This window comes from Phyllopteryx taeniolatus, chromosome 3 (genome assembly GCF_024500385.1).
Source record: "Phyllopteryx taeniolatus isolate TA_2022b chromosome 3, UOR_Ptae_1.2, whole genome shotgun sequence".
Lineage (NCBI taxonomy): Eukaryota > Metazoa > Chordata > Actinopteri > Syngnathiformes > Syngnathidae > Phyllopteryx > Phyllopteryx taeniolatus.
In genome coordinates, this window is record NC_084504.1 from 28,464,509 (window position 1) to 28,489,651 (window position 25,143).

The 25,143-nt window shown below is 43.1% G+C and overlaps 1 protein-coding gene across 1 annotated transcript in view; it reads right to left on the reverse strand.

The window, feature by feature from the left end:
• npr3 (natriuretic peptide receptor 3) overlaps positions 1–25,143 on the reverse strand; it is a 46,351-nt gene that overhangs the window by 14,925 nt on the left and 6,283 nt on the right. Inside the window, exons 2-4 of the mRNA XM_061768305.1 lie at positions 7,658–7,780; positions 7,347–7,522; positions 4,559–4,694 (exon numbers count right to left, since the gene is read on the reverse strand). Coding sequence (XP_061624289.1) covers positions 4,559–4,694; positions 7,347–7,522; positions 7,658–7,780 — 435 coding nt within the window. The remainder of the gene's footprint in view (positions 1–4,558; positions 4,695–7,346; positions 7,523–7,657; positions 7,781–25,143) is intronic.

Below are 25,143 nucleotides of genomic sequence, written 5' to 3' on the forward strand. Positions count from 1 at the left end.
TCTTTGTTATATTGCAACCATGTGCTGAAATCATTTGACTTATTTTTTCCCCCTCATTAATGTACACACAGCACCCCATATTGACAGAAAAAAAACAGACTTGTTGAAATTTTTGCAGTTTTATTAAAAAAGAAAAACTGAAATATCACACAGCCATAAGTATTCAGACCCTTTGCTCAGTATTTAGTAGAAGCACCCTTTTGCGCTAATACAGCCATGAGTCTTTTTGGGAATGATGCAATAGGTTTTTCACACCTGGATTTGGGCATCCTCTGCCATTCCTCCTTGAAGATCCTCTCCAGTTCTGTCAGGTTAGATGGTGAATGGTGGTGGGCAGCCATTTTCAGGTCTCTCCAGAGATGCACAATTATGTTAAAGTCAGGGCTCTGGATGGCCCATTCAAGAACAGTTACGGAGTTGTTTCTGAAGCCACTCCTTTGTTAATATAGCTGTGTGCTTTGAGTCATTGTCTTGTTGGAAGATGAACCTTCTGCCCAGTCTGAGGTCCTGAGCACTCTGGAGAAGGTTTTCGTCCAGGATATCCCTGTACTTTGCCGCGTTAATCTTTCCTTTGATTGCAACCAGTCGTCCTGTCCCTGCAGCTGAAAAAACACCCCCACAGCATGCTGCTGCCACCACCATGCTTCACTGTTGGGACTGTATTGGACAGGTGATGAGCAGTGCCTGGTTTCTACACACATACCGCTTGGAATTAAGGCCAAAATGTTCTATCTTGGTCTCATCAGACCAGAGAATCTTATTTCTCACCATCTTGGAGGCCTTCATGTGTCTTGTAGTGATGGTTGACCTTTCTAGAACTTTCTCCCATCTCCTGACTGCATCTCTGGAGCTCAGCCAGTGATCTTTGGGTTCTTCTTTACCTCTCTCACCAAGGTTCTTCTCCCCCGATTGCTCAGTTTGACCGGACGGAAAGCTCTTGGAAGGGTTCTGATCATCCCAAACATCTTCCATTTAAGGATTATGGAGGCCACTCTGCTCTTAGGAACCTTAAGTGCAGCAGAATTATTTGTTTAATCTTGGCCAGATCTGTGCCTTTCCACGTATCTGTTTCTGAGTTCTTCAGGCAGTTCCTTTGACCTCATGATTCTCATTTTCTCTGACATGCACTGTGAGCTGTAAGGTCTTATCTAGACAGGTGTGTGTCTTTCCTAATCACGTCCAATCAGTATAATCAAACACAGCTGGACTCCATTGAAGGTGTAGAACCATTGTAAGGACGATCAGAAGAAATGGACTGCACCCGAGTTAAATATGAGTGTCACAGCAAAGGGTCTGAATACTTATGGATGTGTGATATTTTGTTTTCTTTTTTAATAAATCTCTCTTTTTTCCTGTCAATATGGGGTGCTCTGTGTACATTAATGAGGAAAAAATTAACTTAAATGATTAGAGCAAATGGCTACAATATAACAAAGAGTGAAAAATTTAAGGGGGTCTGAATACTTTCCATACCCACTGTACGAGCGCTTGCTGGCGCGGCGGTGCGGATCCTCTCATCTAAGGAACTAATCCTCTCCTCAATGCCGCCGAATATGTTACACTTGTAACACGTACCGTTATCACTAAAGGTGGACGAGACGTAGCTAAGCATACGACACGACGTCCAAGAAGAGATAACATGCTAATTGCGAAGCTAACGTGAAATGTTGAGTATGAAACATCAGAATAAGTGCTTCGGTGTACAGTGCACTTTTAACATAACACTGGCAGCAACTGCGTTGCAACACAGAGCAACATGAACAGCAAATTAGCAGGTAAATTAAAAAGTGTCGAGAGTCACAACCAATACTCCTAGTGTTAGCTACCGTTAAGAAAACAATTTGACTAAACTGGAAAAATAAACAATCCATCAATATTAATCACTAGATAAATCCCCTCATAGAATATATTGCATTAGACAAAATATCTATAGAACGAAAAAATCAATTACATACACAGGTAGCTGGTCACCCTTCTTCAACATGCTGAACCTAGAGCTTTGATTCCTTTGCTTGGGTAGAGTGCCATCTGACAATAACAAGATTGTAAATGTAAAGTTTTGCTTTCTGTATACTTTGTTATTGTTGTTTTCTTTCCTTTTTCCTTTTTTATTGATTTACTTTTTCTTTTTGTAACACTTTACACATGCATGGATTGGGATCTTCTCTTCTTGACCCTGTGCTTGTGGTGCTGGCGTCTGCGGGGGCGGGATTTTCTTTACTCCTTCCTGGTGTGTGAAGGGGCGGGGGTGGGGAGTTACGGATGACTGGGCGGGCCTCACTGGTGGTGAATTCGCTCATGTTCCGCGAGTGCTGAGGTGGTGCCAACTGTCGTCCGCCTTGGTTCCTCATTCTGGCTGCTGGTGGTTTGTGGTAGGGCCCCCTGTCACTCCTCGAGCCGCCTCCCCCTCTTTAGTTGGGAGTGGGCGGTGGGTAGGTGATCGCTCCCTGGTCTAGGAGCAGCTCCACCTCCCGCACTCTGGGGAAGGTAGTGGGTGCTGGCTGGAATGGGGTGGGAGGAGGCGGGTGTGGTGGTCCGCTCTCCCTGTGGTTGTCCCGCCAGATGGGCTCGGCCTGCAGGAGCCATGCCTCTTAATCACTCACTTAGCACACTCTCACACCATTCAGTGTAAATATTTTTTCACTAGTCACACCCCAGACCCTGTCTCTTGGGTTGGTGGGGTGGGGTCCTCAGCCCCCGCGATGGAGGCGCAGCAATTACAGGACATTTCTGAAGGTTATTGTGCATGCGAGACGGTGTCAATTCACTTGCATGTGTCTGCAGATACACACCCCTGGGACTTATTCGCTTAGCGTGGGGCCCACTCACACACTTCAGTTCTACAGCTGGGCCCACTACCTCTTTCCTGCATACTTCCCACTCCACTGTGGCACAGTAAAACTGCTCCGGCATAAAAGGGATACAGATCCTCCTTTCTGCTGCTGAACGAGACAAAAAAAAAAAAAAAAAAAAAAGTGCCAAGAGAAAAAAACAGAACAGCTAATGCACACATCCGTAAACCAGGATTGAATCGGCTCACTATAAAGAGCCGGTTCTTTCAGCTCCCGAACGGCTCTTCAGATTTTTTGTTACTTAATTTATTATGCAAAAATAATGTAAAATTATGCATAATAATGTAAAAACATGCACAATATTTTCCATTAATTTTTTAATAAAAATATGGCTTTATTTCTTCATGCTATACAAAAACAAATAACTATTTAGTGTTGAACTAATAAATATTTGAAGCTTTTATTTTTGTTCTGTTAAACAAATTCAAAGTGAAACAACAAATCATCACTGCGAAACACACAACACAACAAAATAAAAATTAAAATATGTAAAACAAAAAAAAAACAATCTGCATTCAGATAACTTATCTATAGTTAAGATTGGCATTGAAAAAACAAGTTGAGGAGCTGACCTAGTTTCTTCTGTCGTAAATTGTTTGTCGTCTCCTGTTTTGGAGAAGGTTCTCTCAGAAGGGACTGACATTGCTACAATGTGCAATAGTTTTTAATTAGACACACTGGAACCTTCATTAATACCAGGTTCAAATGCTTGTCTTTTATTCTTCTCACAGATGGGTGCCTAAGCAGGTTGTGCAGCCAGCCCGATAGGAGATTTTTTTTCTCCTGCAGAATTTACACTGCCTTTGTATTGTCAATAAATGTCTCCAGAGTTTACTCCTTTTCCTGCTATCACTCATTTCCCTAGCCATTCCTTACTAGCACGTTTGGGTTTTCACTGCACTGTAATTGATCCAAAAGATGTTTTATTCAGTTGACGTCAGGACTATGGCCAGGCCAGTCAACTTTATCCACACCAAAGTCTCATGGTTTTCATGGACCTTGCTTTGTGCATTGGTGCACAGTCATGTTGGAACTTGTGGGCGGCGTGACTCAGAGGGTAAGAGTACGCCCTGTAACCGGAGGGTCGACGGTTCGTAACCCCGCCCAAAGTGCATGTTCTCGTCGTGGCCCTGGGCAAGACACTTAACCCTCATTGCCTCATGGTGGTCGGAGGGGCCGTAGGTGCGGAATGGCATCCACACTTCAGTCAGACTGCCCCAGGGAAACTGTGGCTACACAGGTAGGTTGCTACCACCAGGTGTGACTGAGGAGTGATTGAATAATGCATGAAATTGTAAAGCGTCTTTGAGTGCCAAGAAAAGCGCTATGTACCTGTAAGTGTAATGTATTATTATTATTAACAGAAAGGGGACTGGGGTTCAAATCCCAGCCCCGCCTGTGTGGAGTTTGCGTGGGTTTTCTCCGGGTACTCCGGTTTCCGGTACTGTGCAATAATGTATACATTTTCCACATGAACAAACGTTTGTACAACGAATATTACTGAATGTGCAATATCATGCATACACACAATGCATATTAACAGTTCATTTGCATGCTAAATGCATACCAGTTGCATTTAACTCGATATGTAATTTTTTCCATTGGTACTACAACACATTTATATTTTACATCTATTAGGTGCCCAGCCAATTCAGACAATGTAGAAATGTAATGTAATGAAATGTTGTCATGAAAGTGCATTTTACCTTCAAATGTTCTGTTCCACATTTGTGATGTGATTTCTGATCCATTTTTCTTAGTGTATCCACTTTTCATAGCTTCCTTCAAAGCAATGGCATAAAGCAGCAACGCGTCATGGAATCCCTCAACGAACACGTTGACCTAAAATGGAAAATCCAGGCAAAAATTAAAATGAGAGAGAGATTTAGAATCAGGATTTCTAATTTATTGTTATGGTTGTCAGTGGGGCCCACGAGGACAAGACTATCCCATTTAATTATAGGAAGTTGTATAAATGTTATTGCAGAGATGACATCAATATGCATCCTCCTTTTTCCCAACTGAGCAATAGGAAACCCTGTCAAGTTTCCAGGGAGCAACTGCACTTCTTTCTGCCAGTGCCAAAGTCCCTAATATACAGTATTTCTAAGCTAAAGATTCAGTACATCTTATGAGAATAAAAAGCTACTTCAACAAGGCTCTAAAGACTCTCAAGCAGGCTGGCCCAGAATGCTGTTGGACAAGTGCTAACTAGAACTAGTACCAGTTCAAGTTTCTCGCTGACAAGTTGAAATGAAAAACAGCACTGGCCACATTCATTTATTGTCTACCATTTTTTTAAATTTCTGGCTGTCAAGGGTGTGTGAGCCTATCCAAGCTTACTTTGCTCCCTAGTCTGGTCGACAATGAATCACAGGGCACAACAATTGACTTATTTCTAACAGTCTCTTGTATTCATTTCGTAGCATGTGTCTTGGCTGAGCAGCCTCCAGTCGTGTGTGGCTTAATTTTTGGGGGGGGGATCAGATTTCAGCTTCTATGGGTGTTGCATAGGAACGTAATCTTCTTCATTGTTTCGCCCAAGATAATCCTTTTTCTTTTCAGATTACTTTGTCGGCGGCACGGTGTACACCCGGTTAGCACGTCTCCCTCACAGTTCTGAGGACCCGGATTCAAATCCGGCCTCCGTGGGTTTTCGCCGGGTACTCCGGTTTCCTCCCACATCCCAAAGAAAAACATGCATGGTAGCTTAATTGACGATGAAATTGCTCATAGGTGCAAATGATTGTTTGTTTATATGTGCCGTGCGATTGGGTGGCGACCAGTTCAGGGTGTACCCCGCCTCTCGTCCAGAGTCAGCAGGGATAGGCTCCAGCACGCCCGTAACCTTAAGTTTAAGTATTGTAGTATTGTAACACAAAGGCAAAATGTACACTATATTGATCCAAGTGGCTATTTCAATATCAAAATCATAGATTCCTCTATGTGGCCAAATGCAGACATACATCGTGGCCACATAAAGTAAAGAAATGCATGGAATTTAGGTCTCTTCCAAGTGTGGATGAAAGCAGATACAGTATGAACTGCACGCTGTGTAGAACAAATAAAAATAGAATACAATGACTTGAAAAACCTTTTCAACCTATATTCAGTTGAATACACTACAAAGACAAGCTATTTAATATTCAAATTGACGAACATTAGTTTTTTTTGTTTCTTTGTTTGTTGTTGCTTTTTTAAATTTTATTGATTTTATTTTTTTGTTGCAAATATTCCCTTATTTTGAATTTGATGCCTGCAACATGTTCCAAAAAAAGCTGGGACAGGGGCAACAAAAGACTGGGAAAAAGTTGAGGAATGCTAACCCCCCCCAGCTGTTTAATTGAAAACAGGTGAGTGTCATGACTGCGTATCAAAAGACCATCCTAGAAAACAGTTTAAGAACAGCGTTGCTCAACGTACAATTGCAAGGAATTCAGGCATTTTCTCATCTCCGGTCCACAATATAATCAAAATATTCAGAGAATCTGGAGAAAGCAGCAAGGCTTGAATACAACATTGAATGCCCGTGACCTGTGAAAGAGGAAAGGACAGTCTGCATTGCTCTCAGCGCAAAGTTCAAAAGCCAGCATCTATGATGGTATGGGAGTGTGTTAGTGTCCATGGCATACAGGTTGAGGAGGAATATATGCATATTCTCCCCGTGCCTGTGCGGGTTTTGTATCCGGTTTCCTCCCACATCCCCAAAACACGCACGGTAGGTTAATTGAAGAGTCTAAATTGCCCATAGGTATGAATGTGAGTGCCCTGCGATTGGCTGGCGACCAGTTCGGGGTGTACCCCGCCTCACGCCCGGAGATAGCCGGGACAGGGTGCATCATACCCGCGACCCCAGTGAGGATATGCGGTGTAGAAAATAGATGGATTGATGAATATGATACCATCCAAGCCAAGTCCTAATTATTTCAGCAAGTCAATGACAGGCCACATTCTGCTCATTACAGCAACGTGGATTCATAGTAAAAGAGAACGAGAACTAGACTGGCCTGCCTGCAGTCTAGACCTGTTTCCCATTGAAAATGTGTGCAGGCGCATTATGAAGAACAAAATTGGACAACGGAGACACCGGACTGTTGAGCAACTGAAGTTGTACATCAAGCAAGAATGGGAAATAATTCCAGCTATAAGCTTCAACAATTGGTGTCCTCAGTTCCCAAACGCTTATTGAGTGTTATTAAAACGAAAGGGGATGTAATGTAGTGATAAATATGCCTCTGTGCCAGCTTTTTTGGAATGTGTCCCAAGCATCAAATTCAAAATTTGTGAATATTTGCAAAAAAAAAAAAAAAAAACGTTTATCAATTTGAAGATTAAATATCTTATCTTTGTAGCGTATTCAATTGAATATAAGTTTAAAAAAGGATTTGCAAATCACTGTATTCTGTTTTTATTTACATTTTACACAATGTCCCGACTTCATTCGATTTGGGGTTTGTACATGAAAAATATGTATTCTCTTGTAGATATACGTACACTTCCACAGTCTTTGCAGTTGTGCAGTCCCATACTTTCACTGGCCGCTTTAATTTCCATTGAGAAGTTTTCAAATTCCGGTTTGACTGTTCGAAGCAGTGTCACAGTGTTCAAATATGCATAGGCTTGCCTTGCTTCATTGTCAAATTTGTCTCCTCTCCTCCATGAGCCATTGCCTGAAATGCAGTTTAATGACATGCACAAAACAATCTAAATTCAGATCAACATAAATTTAATTCATCACACAAACACTGGTCTCGAAAATGAACTGCGTGAATCACTCAGACATGATGTTATAGTTGTTATATTACCATAAGAGGATGCATTGAAGAGTTCAATATTGAAGAACATGTGAGTTCCACTGGTCAATTGATGCCTGTGTGCAGCAAGCATAATTTCTCGAATTTTGCTGGCTTCCATACACATGATCACCACTGCAAGAAAATACAAAGTCAGAGACATTGATAATGTGTGGGGAGTCTATTACATTTTTTATTGGAAGAGGGGTGGGGTTATAATAACATTTATCTGTCTGGTGCTACTGACAGTAAACACGGCGGCACGTTATTCAGACATTTGAGCACATACTTCCTGCCAGTTATACAAGCCCAATTCCAATGAAGTTGGGACGTTGTGTTAAACATAAATAAAAACAGAATACAATGATTTGCAAATCATGTTCAACATATATTTAATAGAATACACTACAAAGACAAGATATTTAATGTTCAAAATGATAAACTATTGTTTTTAGCAAATAATCATTCACTTAGAATTTTATGGCTGCAACACATTCCAAAAAAGCTGAGACAGGTGGCAAAAAAGACTGAGAAAGTTGAGGAATGCTCTTCAAACACCTTTTTGGAACATCCCACAGGTGAACAGGCTCATTGGGAACCGGTGGGTGCCATGATTGGGCAGAAAAGAAGCTTCCCTGAATTGCTCAGTCATTCACAAGCAAAGATGGGGCGAGGTTCACCTCTTTGTGAACAAGTGCGTGACAAAATAGTCCAACAGTTTAAAGACAATGTTCCTCAACATACAATTGCAAGGAATTTAGGGATTTCATCATCTACGGTCCATAATATCATCAGAATCTGGAGAAATCACTGCATGTAAGCGGAAAGACCGAAAACCAACATTGAATGTCCATGACCTTCGATCCCTCAGGCGGCACTGCATAAAAAAACGACATCAATGTGTAAAGGATATCACCACATGGGCTCATGAACACTTCAGAAAGCCAATGTCAGTAAATACAGTTCGGCGCTACATCCATAAGTGCAACTTGAAACTCTACTATGCAAAGCAAAAGCCATTTATCAACAAAGTGTTCTGTGGTCCAACAAGTCCACATTTCAAATTGTTTTTGGAAATTGTGGACGTCGCGTCCTCCGGGCCAAAGAGGAAAAGAACCATCCGGACTGTTATGGACGCAAAGTTCAAAAGCCAGCATCTATGATGGTATGGGGCTGTGTTAGTGCCAATGGCATGGGTAACTTACACATCTGTGAAGGCACCATTAATGCTGAAAGGTACATACAGGTTTTGGAGAAGCATGTGCTGCCATCCAAGCAACGTCTTTTTCATGGACGCCCCTGCTTATTTCAGCAAGAAAATGCCAAACCACATTCTGCACGTGTTACAACAGTGTGGTTTCGTAGTGAAAGAGTGCGGGTACTAGACTGGCCTGCCTTCAGTCCAGACCGGTCTCCCATTGAAAATGTCTGGCGCATTAAGAAGTATAAAATACGACAACAGAGACTCCTGACTGTTGAACAGCTGAAGCTGTACATTGAGCAAGAATGGGAAAGAATTCCACCTACAAAGCTTCAACAATTAGTGTCCTCAGTTCCCAAACGTTTATTGAATGTTGTTAAAAGAAAAGGTGATGTAACACCGTGGTAAACATAACCCTGTCCCAGCTTTTTTGGAACGTGTTGCAGCCACAAAATTCTAAGTTAATGATTATTTGCTAAAAACAATAAAGTTTATCAGTTTGATAATTAAATATATTGTCTTTGTTGCGTATTCAATTAAATATACACAAAATACAAAACACTTGGGAAATGAAATAACGACAGAGAGATTTTCTGTAAATTGTCGCATCTTGGGAAGATGCACGCCGTAGTGGTAAAATAGGCCAAACAATTCCAACTTAAGTAACTCGCAATTGCGCCGGATAGCCACAGATGGAACAAAGCCACTGAGTTCTTATATCATGGGTGGATGGGTGACTCATGCTGCATGTCCAAGTGCGTCACTGGGCGTTGTTTTAGCCATGCCCCCAAACATCAGGAAAACTGAAATGGTATAAAACAGTTTAACGCTATATCGCTACAGATAAGTACTACATAGTTCTCGGTCTTTGCACGTTTTAAGCAATTATCTTGTATGTCTAATGTATTTAGAAGCAAACTCTGAATTCACTTTACAGGGTATTTAAGCTTCTTTGGATGTTGAGAAAAGCACTACAGTAATCCTCTGCTAAAGTATATCACGATTCATGCTTTGCGGTCCTGCTGTATCGCAGATTTTAGTGTTAGTACAGTTCTTACTCAATCTTATAGACTGTTTCTACACAATTTTTGTGTTATCTATTGCTCTTGCTGTGTTTGTATTGTTTTAAATGTGTTTAGAGACTGTAAAAAAAATAAGTGCCATAAATACTATAAAAACATGCCCAGGGTGCATTTAAATGGGGTGTTTCTATAGCGGAGATTTAATTTATTGTGGGGGTGATCCGGAAGGTAACCCCAGCGAAGGAGGGAGGATTACTCTATACAAATTTGGTTTTATCCATTTTCTTTACCGCTTATCCTCACTAGGGTCGCGGGCTGCTGGAGCCTATCCCAGCTACCTTCGGGCGGGAGGCAGGGTACACCCTGAACTGGTCGCCAGCCAATCGCAGGGCAAATAATAATTATTATTATAGATTATATTATAACTTTGCAAATAGAAAACAGTATGTGCAGTTAAATGAAGTCTAAACAGATTCAATGCAAATAACTGATGGAGTTCCTCAGGGATCAATCCTTGGACCAATATTATTTATTTTGTACATAAATGATATATGTGAGGCATCAAAGTCCCTAAAATGTGTACTTTTTGCGAATGACACTGCTCTGCTTAGCTCTGGAAAAGATCTAACTGAGCTGCACACAGTTCAAGAGGAACTGACCATCTTGAAACGATGGTTTGACATTAACAAATTATCTTTAAATGTAAATAAAACTACATTCATATTATTTGGATACCGTCAGAATATCAACGAGGCTCAAATTAAGATCAATAATATCAATCTAGGCAGCATGGTGGACAACTGGTTAGCACATCTGCCTCAAAGTTCTGAGGACCCAGGTTCAAATCCGGGCTCGCCTGTGTGGAGTTCCCATGTTCTCCCCTGTGCCTGCGTGGGTTTTCCGGCCTCCTCCCACATCCCAAAAACATGCATGGTAGATTAATTAAGGACTCTAAATTGTCCGTATGTCATGATCTGTTTCCTGCAATTCCTCTGCGAGGCGTGGGTGGCACCTTGTGCCTCTTTTTTCCCTCTCTCTGGCTCCACCACTAATCACCTCCTTGTCTGCGCACCTAGTCCCAATCAGCACTCATCACAGCCTGCACTTAAGCCTGCCTGTTCCTGTGTTCCAGCGCCAGAGTATTCTTGCTCCAACGCGCTACACCGGCCGAAGCACTGCTCTCAATCGTAAGAATAGATTCTCTGATAGTCGTGCTTGAACTTACTCCCTGGTATTCCTCCTCCTCCAGTGCCCTCCTGTGTCTCCTGCCACGATGCTCGCTCCAGCCGCATTGCCAAGTTCATTCACCTGCTCATACTCCAGTCTCCCGCACACTCCCTGTTCCTATGGCCCACCATCACGCCTTGGAATTCCTGAACTTGCGCTTCATGCTAATAATCCCCTTCCGGCTGCTTCCTCCATTTAGCCTTCTTTTGGGTCCCGTCCAATACCATTTGGTACAAACCGTGACACCGTCAGTGTGAATGTGAGTGTGATTGGTTGTTTGTCTATATGTGCCCTATCATACATAACATAACAACAACATAACATAAGATTGCTTAATAACACTATTGCTAGCAGTTTTTTGCTTGTACCGAGGGCTAATTCTGAGCAAAAAACAAAGATACCTGCAGTGTGTGATGCATGCAACCAAATAAGTTTATTTGGTGTGAGAAAAAGACACCTGAGCCTTTTCATGCCTTCATATTACCACTGGTGGCAAACCAAAAATAGTGTGAGAACCGAATTCTTTGCAAACCAGGTCATTTGTAAACAGGTTCGACTGTATTGAAACAAGGCTCTGAATACTCGTTTGATGTGCGTCTCGCTTCTCAGAAGCACAAAATTTAACAGGGACGCATAAAGTACGATCAATCTGCATCTTCAGAAGCGTGGCTAAGTACCCTGGCATGGTGCTGGAAATCCGGCGTATGATTTTTTTTTTGGGGGGGGGGACAAGACAGGACTCTGGAGTGCGATTAATTTGGTCGCATATACACACAAATTTCTGAATGGTGCAACAAAAACAAAAAAACAAAAAACAGAGGGTGCGTACAGGTGCCCAGTCATTTGAGGAAGAAAAATTGGGTTTCATCTTGGTCCCTAAACCAATCAGAGATAGTGAAGAGCGGGGACCCTCAGTGTGATTGGCTGTGTGCATGTCTGTGGATGTGTGCATGCGCGTGCGTGCGTGTGTGTGTGTGTGTGTGTGTGTGTGCGGGCGCTCGGGTACACAAAGTTAAGTTTTCTGAAGACGGAATTAGTTCCAAAGCGCCACCACGACAATGTGAGAACATTCTGGATTCCAGCCAGTTGGACGCGGCCATCCCGCTAACATCAAAGAGCTGGTATATCGAATTTGTATGAAGTTGCAACAAAGTCAACATAACTTAAAACCTCAAAGTGACAAAATCAATTTCAAATACAACCCATCCATCCATTTTCTGTACCGCTTTTCCTCATTAGGGTCACAGGCATGCTGGAGCCTATCCCAGCTATCTTTGGGCAAGAGGTCGGGTACACCCTGAACTGGTTGCGAGCCAATCGCAGGGCACATACAAACAAACAACCATTCGCACTTACATTCACACATACGGGCAATTTAGAGTCTTCATTCAAACTACCACGCATGTTTTTGGGGATGTGGTAGGAAACCGGAGTACGCGGAGAAAACCCACGCAGGCACGGGAGAACATGCAAACTCCACACAGGCGGGGCCGGGATTTGAACCCCAGTCCTGAGAACTGTGAGGCAGATGTGCTAACAAGTCGGTCACCGTGCCACCTTAAACACAACCATCCCACCCAATTTCATCAGTTGGGGAAAGAAAAAAACATCTCTTCTTTCCCGTCAGTTTGCAATTATGGAACCCTTTGCCCAACAATGCAAATACAAACGTGAATATGGCGCACGAATGCTCACATTATATACAGTATAGCGTGACTATTGTAAAGAGATGTAGCTATTGAACATGTTGACAAAGCAGTGTTTAAAGAAAGGCTACAGACTTTTAAAAAGTAGTCCACATCTTGAATCAAAACAGGTTGCTTTGATCTACTTGTGTTGTCATTAATGTTGCTACTTGGCACTTTTTCTTAACCAACTGGAAACTTGATTAGCAGTATATTTTGCCTTCTAAGGCATTGATGACCTAAGAAATTTGCTATCATGACAGGCATAAATACATATTATACTGAGAGAGAACAAGAACAATGGATAAGACAAAAATATTGTACAAACAGTATAAAAAATGCCTGTGATAAAAATCTGCAATATAGCAGGACCGCGAAGCAAGAACCATGAGCGTAGGATTACTGTATCTGTATTTCATGATGATAAATTCCAGGGTCTCATTTTTCCTGGCTTGAGACTCATTGTTTCCATGACATGCGCATCCTGGGACTCACAGTCTCAAGTGTAAAATGATCTGTGCTTACTGTATGTACAGTTTACTGCTCTCGACTCTAAATCAGTCTGGCATGCATTACAATCGCTGACCAATTACAAGCGACGATCCCCCCCATGCTGAGAACAATAAAAGACTAGCCAACGACTTGAACACCTTCGATTGCAGATTTGAAAAGGACACTTTCACACTCCACACCCACCCAGCCTCACCACCGACCCCATCATTATTATCGCACTACTCGTCACTTTAAACCGCATACACTCCTTGAAGTCTCAGCGCCCTTTGCACAATGGTCATTGCACCGGACTATTGCGATATTAGCCATTCGAACTGCTCTAAGTGCTAGAGGACTCTGCATCTTTTTGCACAATTGTTTTTTGTTAATGTCTTTATGTCTCCAAAGTGTTCTGTAAATTGACTGTCTGTTGTACTAGAGCGGCTCCAACTACCGGAGACAAATTCCTTGTGTGTTTTGGACATACTTGGCAAATAAAGATGATTCTGATTCTGATCACACCTCTGACTTCCCCTCCTGCATTGACCATCCACGAACAGGAGTTTGAGACGCATCTTCAAACTACAAAAGATCAACAAAGCGGTAGGCCCAGACCATTCTTCCTCAAAGTCTGCGTGGACCAGCTCGCTCCAGTCTTCACACAGATCTTCAATACATCTCTGGAACTGTGTGAAGTACCATCATGTTTCAAATGCTCCACCATCATCCCAGTCCCCAAGAAAACTGCAATCTGGGGTCTGAATGACTGTGGTCATGGAGTCCTTTGAACGCCTTGTGCTGGACCACCTCAAGAGCGTCACAGGTCCCCTGCTGGAACCCCTGCAGTTTACCTACCGAGCGAACAGGTCTGCGGATGACACAGTCAATACGGGACTGCACTTCATCCTCGAACACCTTGACGCCGCGGGGACCTACACGAGGATCCTCTTCGTGGACTTCAGCTCAGCGTTCAACACCATCATCCCCGAACTCCTCTCCTCCAAGCGTCTCCAGCTCTGCGTCTCGCCTGCCATCTGCCAGTGGATTTATAGTTTCCTGACGGGCTGGACACAGCAGGTGAGACTGGGGGACACCACCTCATCTACACGCACCACCAGCACCGGGGCGCCCCAAGGTTGTTATCCTCTCTCCACTGCTCTTCTCTCTCTACAGGAATGACTGCACCTCAACGCACCTGGCTGTCAAACTCCTAAAATTTGCAGACGACACCACAGTCATTGGCATCATCAAAGACGGTGACTAGTCTGTGTATCGGCAGGAAGTGGAGCGGCCGGAGCTGTGGGGCGGCCGACACAACCTGGAGCTGAACACGCTCAAGACTGTAGAGATGACCGTGGACTTCAGGAGGCATCCTTCGGCACAGCTGCCCCTCACGCTGTCCAACTGCCCTGTGTCAACCGTCGAGACCTTAAAGTTCCTGGGAATTACAGTCTCTCAGGACCTGAAGTGGGAGATCAACATTAACTCCATTCTCAAAAATGCCCAGAAGATGTACAACCCCAATTCCAATGAAGTTGGGACGTTGTGTTAAACATAAATAAAAACAGCATACAATGATTTGCAAATCATGCTCAACCTATATTTAATTGAATACAGTACAAAGACAAGATATTAAATGTTCAAACTGATAAACTTAATTGTTTTTAGCAAATAATCATTAACTTAAACCTTTATGGCTGCAACACGTTCCAAAAAAGCTGGGAGAGGGTCATATTTACCACTGTGTTACATCACCTTTTCTTTTAACAACATTCAATGTTTGGAACTGAGGACACAAATTTTTGAAGGTGGAATTCTTTCCCATTCTTGCTCGATGTACAGCTTCAGCTGTTCAACAGTCCGGGGTCTCTGTTGTCGTATTTTACGCTTCATAATGCGCCACACAATGGGAGACAGGTCTGGACTGCAGGCAGGCCAGTCGAGGACCCGCACTTATTTACTACAAAGCCACGCTGTTGTAACACGTGCAGAATGTGCTTTGGCATTGTCTTGCTGAAATCAGCAGGGGCGTCCATGAAAAAGACGTTGGTTGGATGGCAGCACATGTTTCTCCAAAACCTTTATGTAGCTTTCAGCATGAATGGTGCCTTCACAGATGTTTAAGTTACCCATGCCATTGGCACCAACACAGGCCCATACCATCACAGGTGCTGGCTTTTGAACTTTACGTCCATAACAGTCCGGATGGTTCTTTTCCTCTTTGGCCCGGAGGACACGACGTCCACAATTTCCAAAAACAATTTGAAATGTGGACTTGTTGGACCACAGAACACTTTGTTGATAAATGGCTTTTGCTTTGCATAGTATAGTTTCAAGTTGCACTTATGGATGTAGCGCCGAACTGTATTTACTGACATTGGTTTTCTGAAGTGTTCATGAGCCCATGTGGTGATATCCTTTCCACATTGATGTTTGATTTTGATGCAGTGCCGCCTGAGGGATCGAAGTTCACGGGCATTCAATGTTGGTTTTCGGCCTTGAACCTTTTGATGATATTATGGACCGTATATGATGAAATCCCTAAATTCTTTGCAATTGTACGTTGAGGAACATTGTCCTTAAACTGTTCAACTATTTTCTCACGCACTTGTTCACAAAGAGGTGAACCTCGCCCCATTTTTGCTTGTGAATGACTGAGCAATTCAGGGAAGCTCCCTTTCTGCCCAATCATGGCACCCACCTGTTCCCAATTAGCCTGTTACCCTGTGGGATGTTCCAAACAGGTGTTTGAAGAGCATTCCTCAACTTTCTTAGTCTTTTTTGCCACCTGTCCCAGATTTTTTGGAACATCTTGCAGCCATAAAATTCTAAGTTAATGATTATTTGCTAAAAACAATAGTTTATCATTTTGAACATTAAATGTCTTTGTAGTGTATTCAATTAAATATAGGTTGAACATGATTTGCAAATCATTGTATTCTGTTTTTATTTGTTTAACACAACGTCCCAACTTCATTGGAATTGGGGTTGTATTTCCTGCAGCTTCTAAGGAAGCACGGCCTGCGACAGGAGCTGTTGAGGCAGTTCTACACAGCAGTCATCGAATCACTCCTGTGTTCCTCCATCACAGTCCGGTTTGGTCCTGGTAAAAAAAAAAAAAGGACAAACTCCGACTGCAACGGACAATCAAAACTCCTGAATAGATTGTCGGTACCCCCGTACCCATCCTTGAGGACTTTCACGCTGCCAGAACTAACACAAGAGCATACAATATCCTCTTGGATCCTCGACATCCTGGTCACCACTTCTTCAGCTCCTTCCCTCAGGTAGGCATTATCGATCAATACAAAACTAAAATTAGCAGACGTTCCAACAGCTTCTTCCCTCTTGCCATCAACTTCTTAAAAAGTTAACTTACAATTCCATTGTAACATGCTGCCAATTGTGTCTTGAGATTGTAGTCACATCTCTGTCGGGCCAATTACACATTACTCGTGCACTCACTGTAGTCGTCTCTCCACCCTGCACTACTTGCATCTCTTGTTCAGTATTCTCTGTTAATTGACTGTCTGTTGTCGTACTCGAGCAGCTCCAGACTACCGGAGACAAATTCCTTGTGTGTTTTTTGGACATACCTGGCAAATAAAGATGATTCTGATGTGATATGTTTAGAACAAATTAACTTCAAATTGAAACTTTTTCATGTTTTCACTATGGTCTTTTTTGAGTAGAATTTTGAGAAACCAGCCACTAAGGCTCACAAGCGAGGGTATTTCTAGTGCAAGTCTTAAGCCCAGGTAAATGGTGCGGGTTGTGTCAGCATGGGCATCCAGCATTAAATACTGTCCAAATTAAATCACCAACTTGACTTCCATACCAGATCGTTTGGGTGCTGAGTGAACAACGACAACAAACAGTGCCGTTGACCTACAGGTTGCTGGTGGAAATTGGTCTGTTGGCGGTCGAAAATGAAGAAAACTATCCTAACCAATCTACCTTTGCTTAGCAGACAGAGAGAGAGAGAGAGAGAGAGAGACAAGGAAGGTGCGCTGCAATCACACAAGTAATCACAGTCATTGCCCACCCGTTTATTTTGCTTACTTTGTTAACTACAATGTAAATCTAGATAAGAAGAGTATACTTATTCTACTAATTGAACTCAGCTTGTTAAGTAGACCGTGAATCCTGGATAAGTAGACTCAAACACTGTGTCAATTTCATGTTTTACTCATTGTAGTGCTGATGAGTCACACACTCTGGTTAACTGAAACTGGCCATGGGTAGCGTAAATTGTAGTATGCGCTGGAACAGTGTGATGGCCATAAAGCGTCTCCACTTTTGAAACCCAATAAATTCTTGAATAAGCGGGGATGAACCACGACTAAGCGTGTTCGGGGTTGGTCCCCCCCATAAAAGGAAAAACCAGAAAGGGAAAAAATATGAAAACAAATTTTTGAAAAAGAAATTGAGAAAGAAGGGATAAGGATAGGTGAATCCACGGGTGCTGAAAGGCGATTATGCTTGGGTCCACTGTATAATATAATAATACTGAGAAATTTCCATTATTGTATTCACTTATGAGTGTATTCATGTGCCTCCAAATTTGTTGCAGACCGAGTGGTAAACTACTTGTATACCCTAAAACCACTTGGACATCGGAAATACAGTACTGTGCCAAAGTTTTACGCCACTAGCTTTATTTTTAAGAGCCTTTTTCACAGTAGTCCGTATGACTTGTAAAACAAAGTAATAGAACACAGCGGTTTGACACAAATGAATACACAAAGAGGACTGGTGCGTGAAGGAACAGCCAATTACATTTCAGTACACGATTTCTGGTCATGATCTGGATCAGGGTGCACTATTAATATTTTTTTTTAGCATGTAAGTTAATATTAACCATTATTAACGCTTAATTCGTGGTGGAGGTCTGCGCTCTACTTAATGGTATGCTAGTTTTGATTGTCCTTATGGCATTGCTTAAACAGCAGTGGCCCAAGACTTTTGCACAGTACGATATACTGTATTTAACTGACGAGAAGCACATTTTCCCAAACTATGAAATGTAAAAATGTTGTTAGATATAAATGTTTTCTTTGGTGTGTCAGTTGTAAATGAATGAATGAATGAATGAATAATACATACTGTTACATACTTCATACATACATAGTAAATTGTCACAGACAAGCCAAGCAATTGAAAACACTCACTCCCTAGCATTAATAAGGAAGATTCAGACTCTGGCTGGAACATTCCTCACAACTCTGTCACTTAAACACACCTCCTGAAATATGCCTTGAGTCAGCGGGACAAACTTCACCTCAGTCCTGCCAGCAGTACAGCACCTTTAATTACACCGAGCTGTCCACACACTGCTCGCCCTGTGTACGCTCTGTAAGATATTCCACAGGCCAATGTTAGCAACCAGCAATATTGCAAAACCTTTAGATTTTCCTTTTACAAGGGGACTAACGCGAGTTAGAAAGTGTCAGAGGGCTGCAGATGGTCCACTGATTGACTGTGTGCCCTGTTCGCTAACAACTTGTAACACAAGAGTTTCTTGAGATAAAGGGCTGTTGTACTCATTTATATTATCATTAGTCCTAAAACAAGGATGTACAGTGTGTTGCTGAATTCCTTATGAACAGGGTACAGAAAATAAATTTACGCAGTGCAAACCTTTTAAATTATTCCGTCTCAGTTAGTGTTGACCAAATGACTGCTGGATAAGTTGACTGATGCATTTCCTGTTTATCGTTACTGTATGCGCAGAATGATATTGCTCTCTTTGCCCTGAGGCACTACATTTGATGTTTGGTGTTCACCGTAAAAGTAAGTCACTGGTTTTACCTTTGCAGGAGCCCAAGGGAGTTCTCTCAAAAGAAAAAGATTTCATACGGACTGTATATTCGATTTTGGAATTTGAACATCAGAAGAGAGAGGGACACTATGTGTTTGCATCATGCCTTTACATTTAGTTAGAGTTGAACTGTAATTGGAGAGCTTTACTTCATACGCAGCACAATACAATAACTCATAAATTTGACCATAAAATAATTAAGATCCAAAGGGCAATGGGAATGGTTGGGTGCACGAATTATTCTGTTTTATATCTAAATTGTGAGGGTGCAGGCAAGTAATGAATTGACTGTGTCTTATGTGTCATGTCTTATGTGTGCAGTACAATCAGAAGTTAAGACATCTAACAATTTACTATACCACATCCTGTTCAGGGGTCACGGGAGGTGCTGTGAATCCCCACTCTGCCACTGGGATACCCCAAAAGTTAACACCATAATGGGGTGTAATGGTGTTGGTGTATTTTCGTAACCTGCGTACATCCAGCGTGATGGACGGCGCAACTGCGCCCCAGTGGTGGGTTAGACTGGTGTTTGTAATTTCATGAATGGAGCATTGCCATTTCTCTTGGCCAGTGTGGAAACAGACAATGTGAGTGGGTACCCTTATTAAATACAGAATGAGCTGGTGATAACTGCTGTCAACTTAAATATGTCCGCAGTGTCAGTATCTGTCTGCCTGTGCTCCGAAAATTATGTTAGACCAGCTACGCCGACAATTAGACGTGGTCTGAGCAGGCATAAGTTCAGACCGACTTTCTTCCACCAAATTGTTATTCCACCGGGCGCATCACCAAGGACACACCCTCCCTGCGCTGGAAGGCCTGGCTTGGCGCAGACTGGTCTGCCAAATTGACAATTACGTCTGCAAGCCATCCAATAGCAAGAAGATCAACGTGCCACCATTTGCGCCCGTTGCGCAGTTTACGAAAATAAAGTAAAATATGTTAAAACAACATCTGCCTCACAGTTCTGGGGACCAGGGTTCAAATACCAGCACCGCCTGTGTGGAGTTTGCATGTTCTCCCCGTGCCTGGGTGGGTTTTCTCCAGGCACATCCGAAAAACATGCGTGGTAGGTTGATTGAAGACTCAATTGCCCGTGGGTGTGAATGTGAGTGCGGCTGATTGTTTGTTTCTATGTGCCCTGCGATTGGCTGGTGACCTGTTCAAGGTGTACTATTTTTAGTCATTTCAGTGCACCCCACCCAAAACTGTAGACTAAGGCAAGTTTGGTGTGCTATATCACTGTCTTAGTTATTTCAAATAACATTTGGTGTGGTCTTGCATGCATGAAATTTAAAATTTGGCTTTAAATTTGGATTACAATTTCTAAAATGCAAAAACTACATAGGGTTGCTGATTTTACACCACAGTATAGTTGAGTGAACACGCTCGCAGCTTCTCGAAACTCATAACCTTCTCATACTAACTAAATAATCCACTTATTGAAGTGGGTAAATGACAATGGTGTGCCACAATATCATGAGCAGTTCAATGGCAAGGCTTAAGCGCAGTATTTGGAGAAAATGAAAGAACTTCAAGAATTTGATGCATATCAACACAGACATTTTCATTGCAACATGCTGCCAATTTTGCACATCTCTGTCAAGACACTTCTTCTATATTATTCTTACACTCACAGTTTTATCACCCTGCACTATTTTCATACTGGTACTACTGGCCATTAGGTGCTTGAGAACTCTCTCCACCATTTGCACAATCGTCACTGTACCAGATCATTGCACTATTATCCATCCATTCCATCTATTTTCCATACTGTATCCTCAGTAGTGTCGTGGGTGTACTGGAGCCTATCCCAGCTGACTCTGGGCGAGAGGTGGGGTACACCCTGCACTGGTCCCCACCCAATCGCAGGGCACATATAAACAAACCACCATTCACACTCCCATTCACACCTACGGGCAATTTAGTTTCTTCCATTAACTTACAATACATGTTTTTGGGGTGTGGGAGGAAACCGGAGTACCCGGAGAAACCTACGCTGGCAAGGGGAGAACATGCAAACTCTAAACAGGCGAGGCCGGATTTGAACCAGGGTCCTCAGAACTGTGAGGCAGATGTGCTAACCAGTCATCCAGCCTGCCGCCTATTGTACTATTAGTCAATTGCTTGCGGACCCTTTATATTAGTATCACCACGCTAGTGGTACACTTTCAAGGCTTTAATGACTCTCCACACTTTTTTTTTTTTATCTCCGCAATGTATATTTCATCATAGTGGCTGTTTGTTGTCAGAATAGAATGGCTCCAACGACCGGAGACAAATTCCTTGTGTCTTATAACATACTTGGCCAATAAAGCTGATTCTGATGCACAACCATTCAGATCATGAATATGGAACCAATAAATACGTTTAAAATTATGGCCTGCAATTTTCAAATACTTAAAAGTAAAATATTATGGAAATTTGACTTGTTTTATGGCTTGTAAACACGAGACAAGGGTCTCTGGAGTGCAGAGTAAATATTTGTTTGTCTGCCCATTTGTGACAATGTGTCTGTGACCGAGCTGTTCCGAGCACACCCGCCCCACTTTTAACGAAACATTGGGTCGAATTAACAAAATACCCACCTCCACACCGTGTTTGTAGGCTGGTTAAAGTTCTGCAGCCACTTTAACAAGACAATCCATCTAAGTTCTCGACGTAGGTGTGGGGGTATTTGTGTTTGTCGATGTCATGCACCACACCAATACATTGATTGACAAGTGTACTGTAACTTGGCAGCTTGGTACTACATGCTGCCTCTATGTGTAGAAATACAATCGAATCCTAATAGCTGCTCACTTTATGGGTGGGTGAGGGGACATGAGGGGCTTTCCCACCGCAGGAACCTTTGCAGCAACGTCCCTAGCTACCCTGGTAGCTTGAGATCCCCGTGTCGCGCCGAAAAAAACTTCCAGGGTACGAAAGGTTCCCCCTGGATTATTTGGTTCCTCCTGGCAGGTAGGGTCTTCCAAGAGCTACCAGGAACTCTGAGGGGGCGGGCTGTGCTGACAAACATTGATTGTTTGACAGACCTCTGTAGGCATTTACTTTTTCATTCACAGAGCCGGCATTACTGGATGCAGCGCTATGCAAGCCTCCAAATAAGAGGACTAAAATGCATTGAAAAGCCAAATTTAGAATCACCGATCAACCGTGGCGGCAGCGGCGCTGGCCTACTCGGAGGTCCGAGCCCAAGCAGGCGTATGCGTCTTCCTCGGCTAGGGCTGAGGGGCGTAAGGCTGGCCGGCCGGGCCCTCAGATGATCCAATCCAGTTCGTCGTGGGGGAAAAAATGCCACATTTAACATTGTACAAGACAAGGAAATGAAGCCCGGCTTCTTGTCTGTGTTTGTACGTGCACAAATAAATATTCGCAAAATACAATCTGTTTTTCTTTTTTTCATGCAAACACATGTATAGATACCAAATACTTCACATTGCTGTATTTAACAACTCACTAAGAGACTGTCCGTGAAGTCATGTATTCTTTATTTATTCATTGAACCTTATCCAGCAAAGGTAAGGTTTTTGCAATGCGGACCTGGCTGCAGACAGCAGAAAAAAACAAAGCAAAATAAAAGCAAACACACACACACAAACTGTACAATGTGATATGCTCACACGTTAGATATTACATTACTTCATAGCACACGGTGAATACAATGTCCATAAAAGCCATGTGAACGGATGTTCGCTAAAGCTGGTGAACTTGCATTCAAAAATGAATGAATGCCAAGACATGAGAAAAACTTTTTTAATAAATAAATAAATGTAGAAGCCTGCAGATGACGGTAGATGTGAATTCGTGTTCTCAAATTTGGAGTGCAACTATGTGAGGCTTCAGGCTCATGTCCTGCTCAGCTCATAAAAAAAACATCTTTTGTCATCTGGAGGCTTCTGTTGCACGATCTATTTAGGTATGTCATCTCAATAAATTAAAACAAATATATTCTAATTTGCTGGCACGGTTGATGACTGGTTAGCACATCCGCCTCACAGTTCTGGGGACCGGCGTTCAAATCCTGGTCCCGCCTGCGTGGAGTTTGCACGTTCTCCCCGTGCCTGGGTGGGTTTTCACCGGGCACTCCGGTTACCTCCCACATCCCAAAAACATGTGAAAGGTTGTTTGTTTTTATGTGCTCTGCGATTGGCTGGCGACCGGTTCAGGGTGTAACCCGCCTCCTGGCCGAAGATAGCTGGGATAGGCTCCAGCACGCCTGCGACCCTAGTGGGGTTGGATAAGCGGTAACGAAAATGAATGGATGCATGGATGTTAACTACTTACTGTGAGGGGGGAGAATATCGGTTTTGTTCAAAACCACGATTGGTTTGCACTCACAGTGTTACGTTTTGTTTGAAGCAATGTTTGTTTCAAAACAACTTGGTGTGAGTGACTGTGCGGTCTGATGATTGCTGGTGTGTTTATGTATGTGTGTCGTGTTTGAGAGACGAATAGTGGAATGTTGGCCACGTGTTTGATGCAAGTCCATTGTTTCTTGATTACAGGAAGATCTGTTGTTCACTGTGGATACAGTATGTATCTGTGTGTGTGTTGTTACTTACGTAATGTGTTGTGAGCTGTTGCTGCAGGTGGGGAATAACTTGTGGGAAAATGTTTTTGGAGGATCGGTGATTAACGTGGCACACTGTGATATTGTACAGCAAGAGAAAAGTATTTTGTTTTATGAAGTAGTAAGAATGAGGCCGAAGGACCCGAAAGGGAGTAGCCTACTGATAACAAGACACATTCCATTGCGAAAAAAAGGAGGAGGGTACTCAAAGTATCACAATAGTACAACTCAACGTTCGTACAAAGTTCTAATATTGATTGAATGAAATTATTCGTTTGGGATAATTATCAGTGTCCATTCAAAGTTAGGCGGCACGGTGGCCGACTGGTTAGAGCGTCAGCCTCACAGTTCTGAGGACCCGGGTTCAATCCCTGGCCCCGCCTGTGTGGAGTTTGCATGTTCTCCCCGTGCCTGCGTGGGTTTTCTCCGGGCACTCCGGTTTCCTCCCACATCCCAAAAACATGCATGAATTGGAGACTCTAAATTGCCCGTAGGCATGACTGTGAGTGCGAATGGTTGTTTGTTCCTATGTGCCCTGCGATTGGCTGGCAACCAGTTCAGGGTGTACCCCGCCTCCTGCCCGATGACAGCTGGGATAGGCTCCAGCACGCACGCGACCCTAGTGAGGAGAAGCGGCTCGGAAAATGGATGGATGGATGGCATTCAAAGTTAAATATAGTACAATTTGAACAATTTCAACATAAACAGATATTCAATCCTGAAAAGGAATGTTATATGCTCCAACCTGATTTTTTTGATTTTCCTTTTTACAAGCCAGTCAATGTCGGCAATTATTTTTTTTTTTCTCCAGTCATGACTTTGCGCAGTTGTGGGTTTTTATGTTGTGTTGTCTGTTCTCCTAACTAACCAAAACACTGCACATTTCTCTGGCGGAGCAAACTTCAGGGCGATTAGCGAACATCTGAACTGTGCCCTGCAGTTCTCCCCCACTCTTGGGCTTCGTGATTCATCCAAGCCCTTTTTCCAGTTTGTGGACGAGCGTCATGGCGACCTCCTTCGCCCGGTGTCAACTTGATCTGGTGGCATGAGCCTTCCTGCGTGCCTTTATGCGGTGGCCGCCTGTGCCAAGGCTCTTCTCGCCACGTGCGACTACGTGGGGTATTCTCCGCTAACTTTGTTCGTTCCTCACTGTGTAAATTCTATCTTACAGGAGCAACGCTCCTCTCGCCTGTCTGCTGCGCGTTGGCTCCGCTACAACACGGCGCTGTTGTTGATGACTTCCACGTTGCGACTTCCTCACCGCTCCCTTGTCATTACTCGGCGCAAGGGGCTGAGTTGATAGCACTCGCTGAGGCCTGCCGCCGACAGAAGGTAAATCTGTCACAATCTACACAGACTCTCGTTATGCCCTCGGAGTGGTTCATTACTCCGGCGCCCTCCTGCGCCATCGCAAACCTGCTCTTCACCAGGACAAGGTTGCTGCTCTCCTCGCCGCCATCCTTCTCCCTTCTGT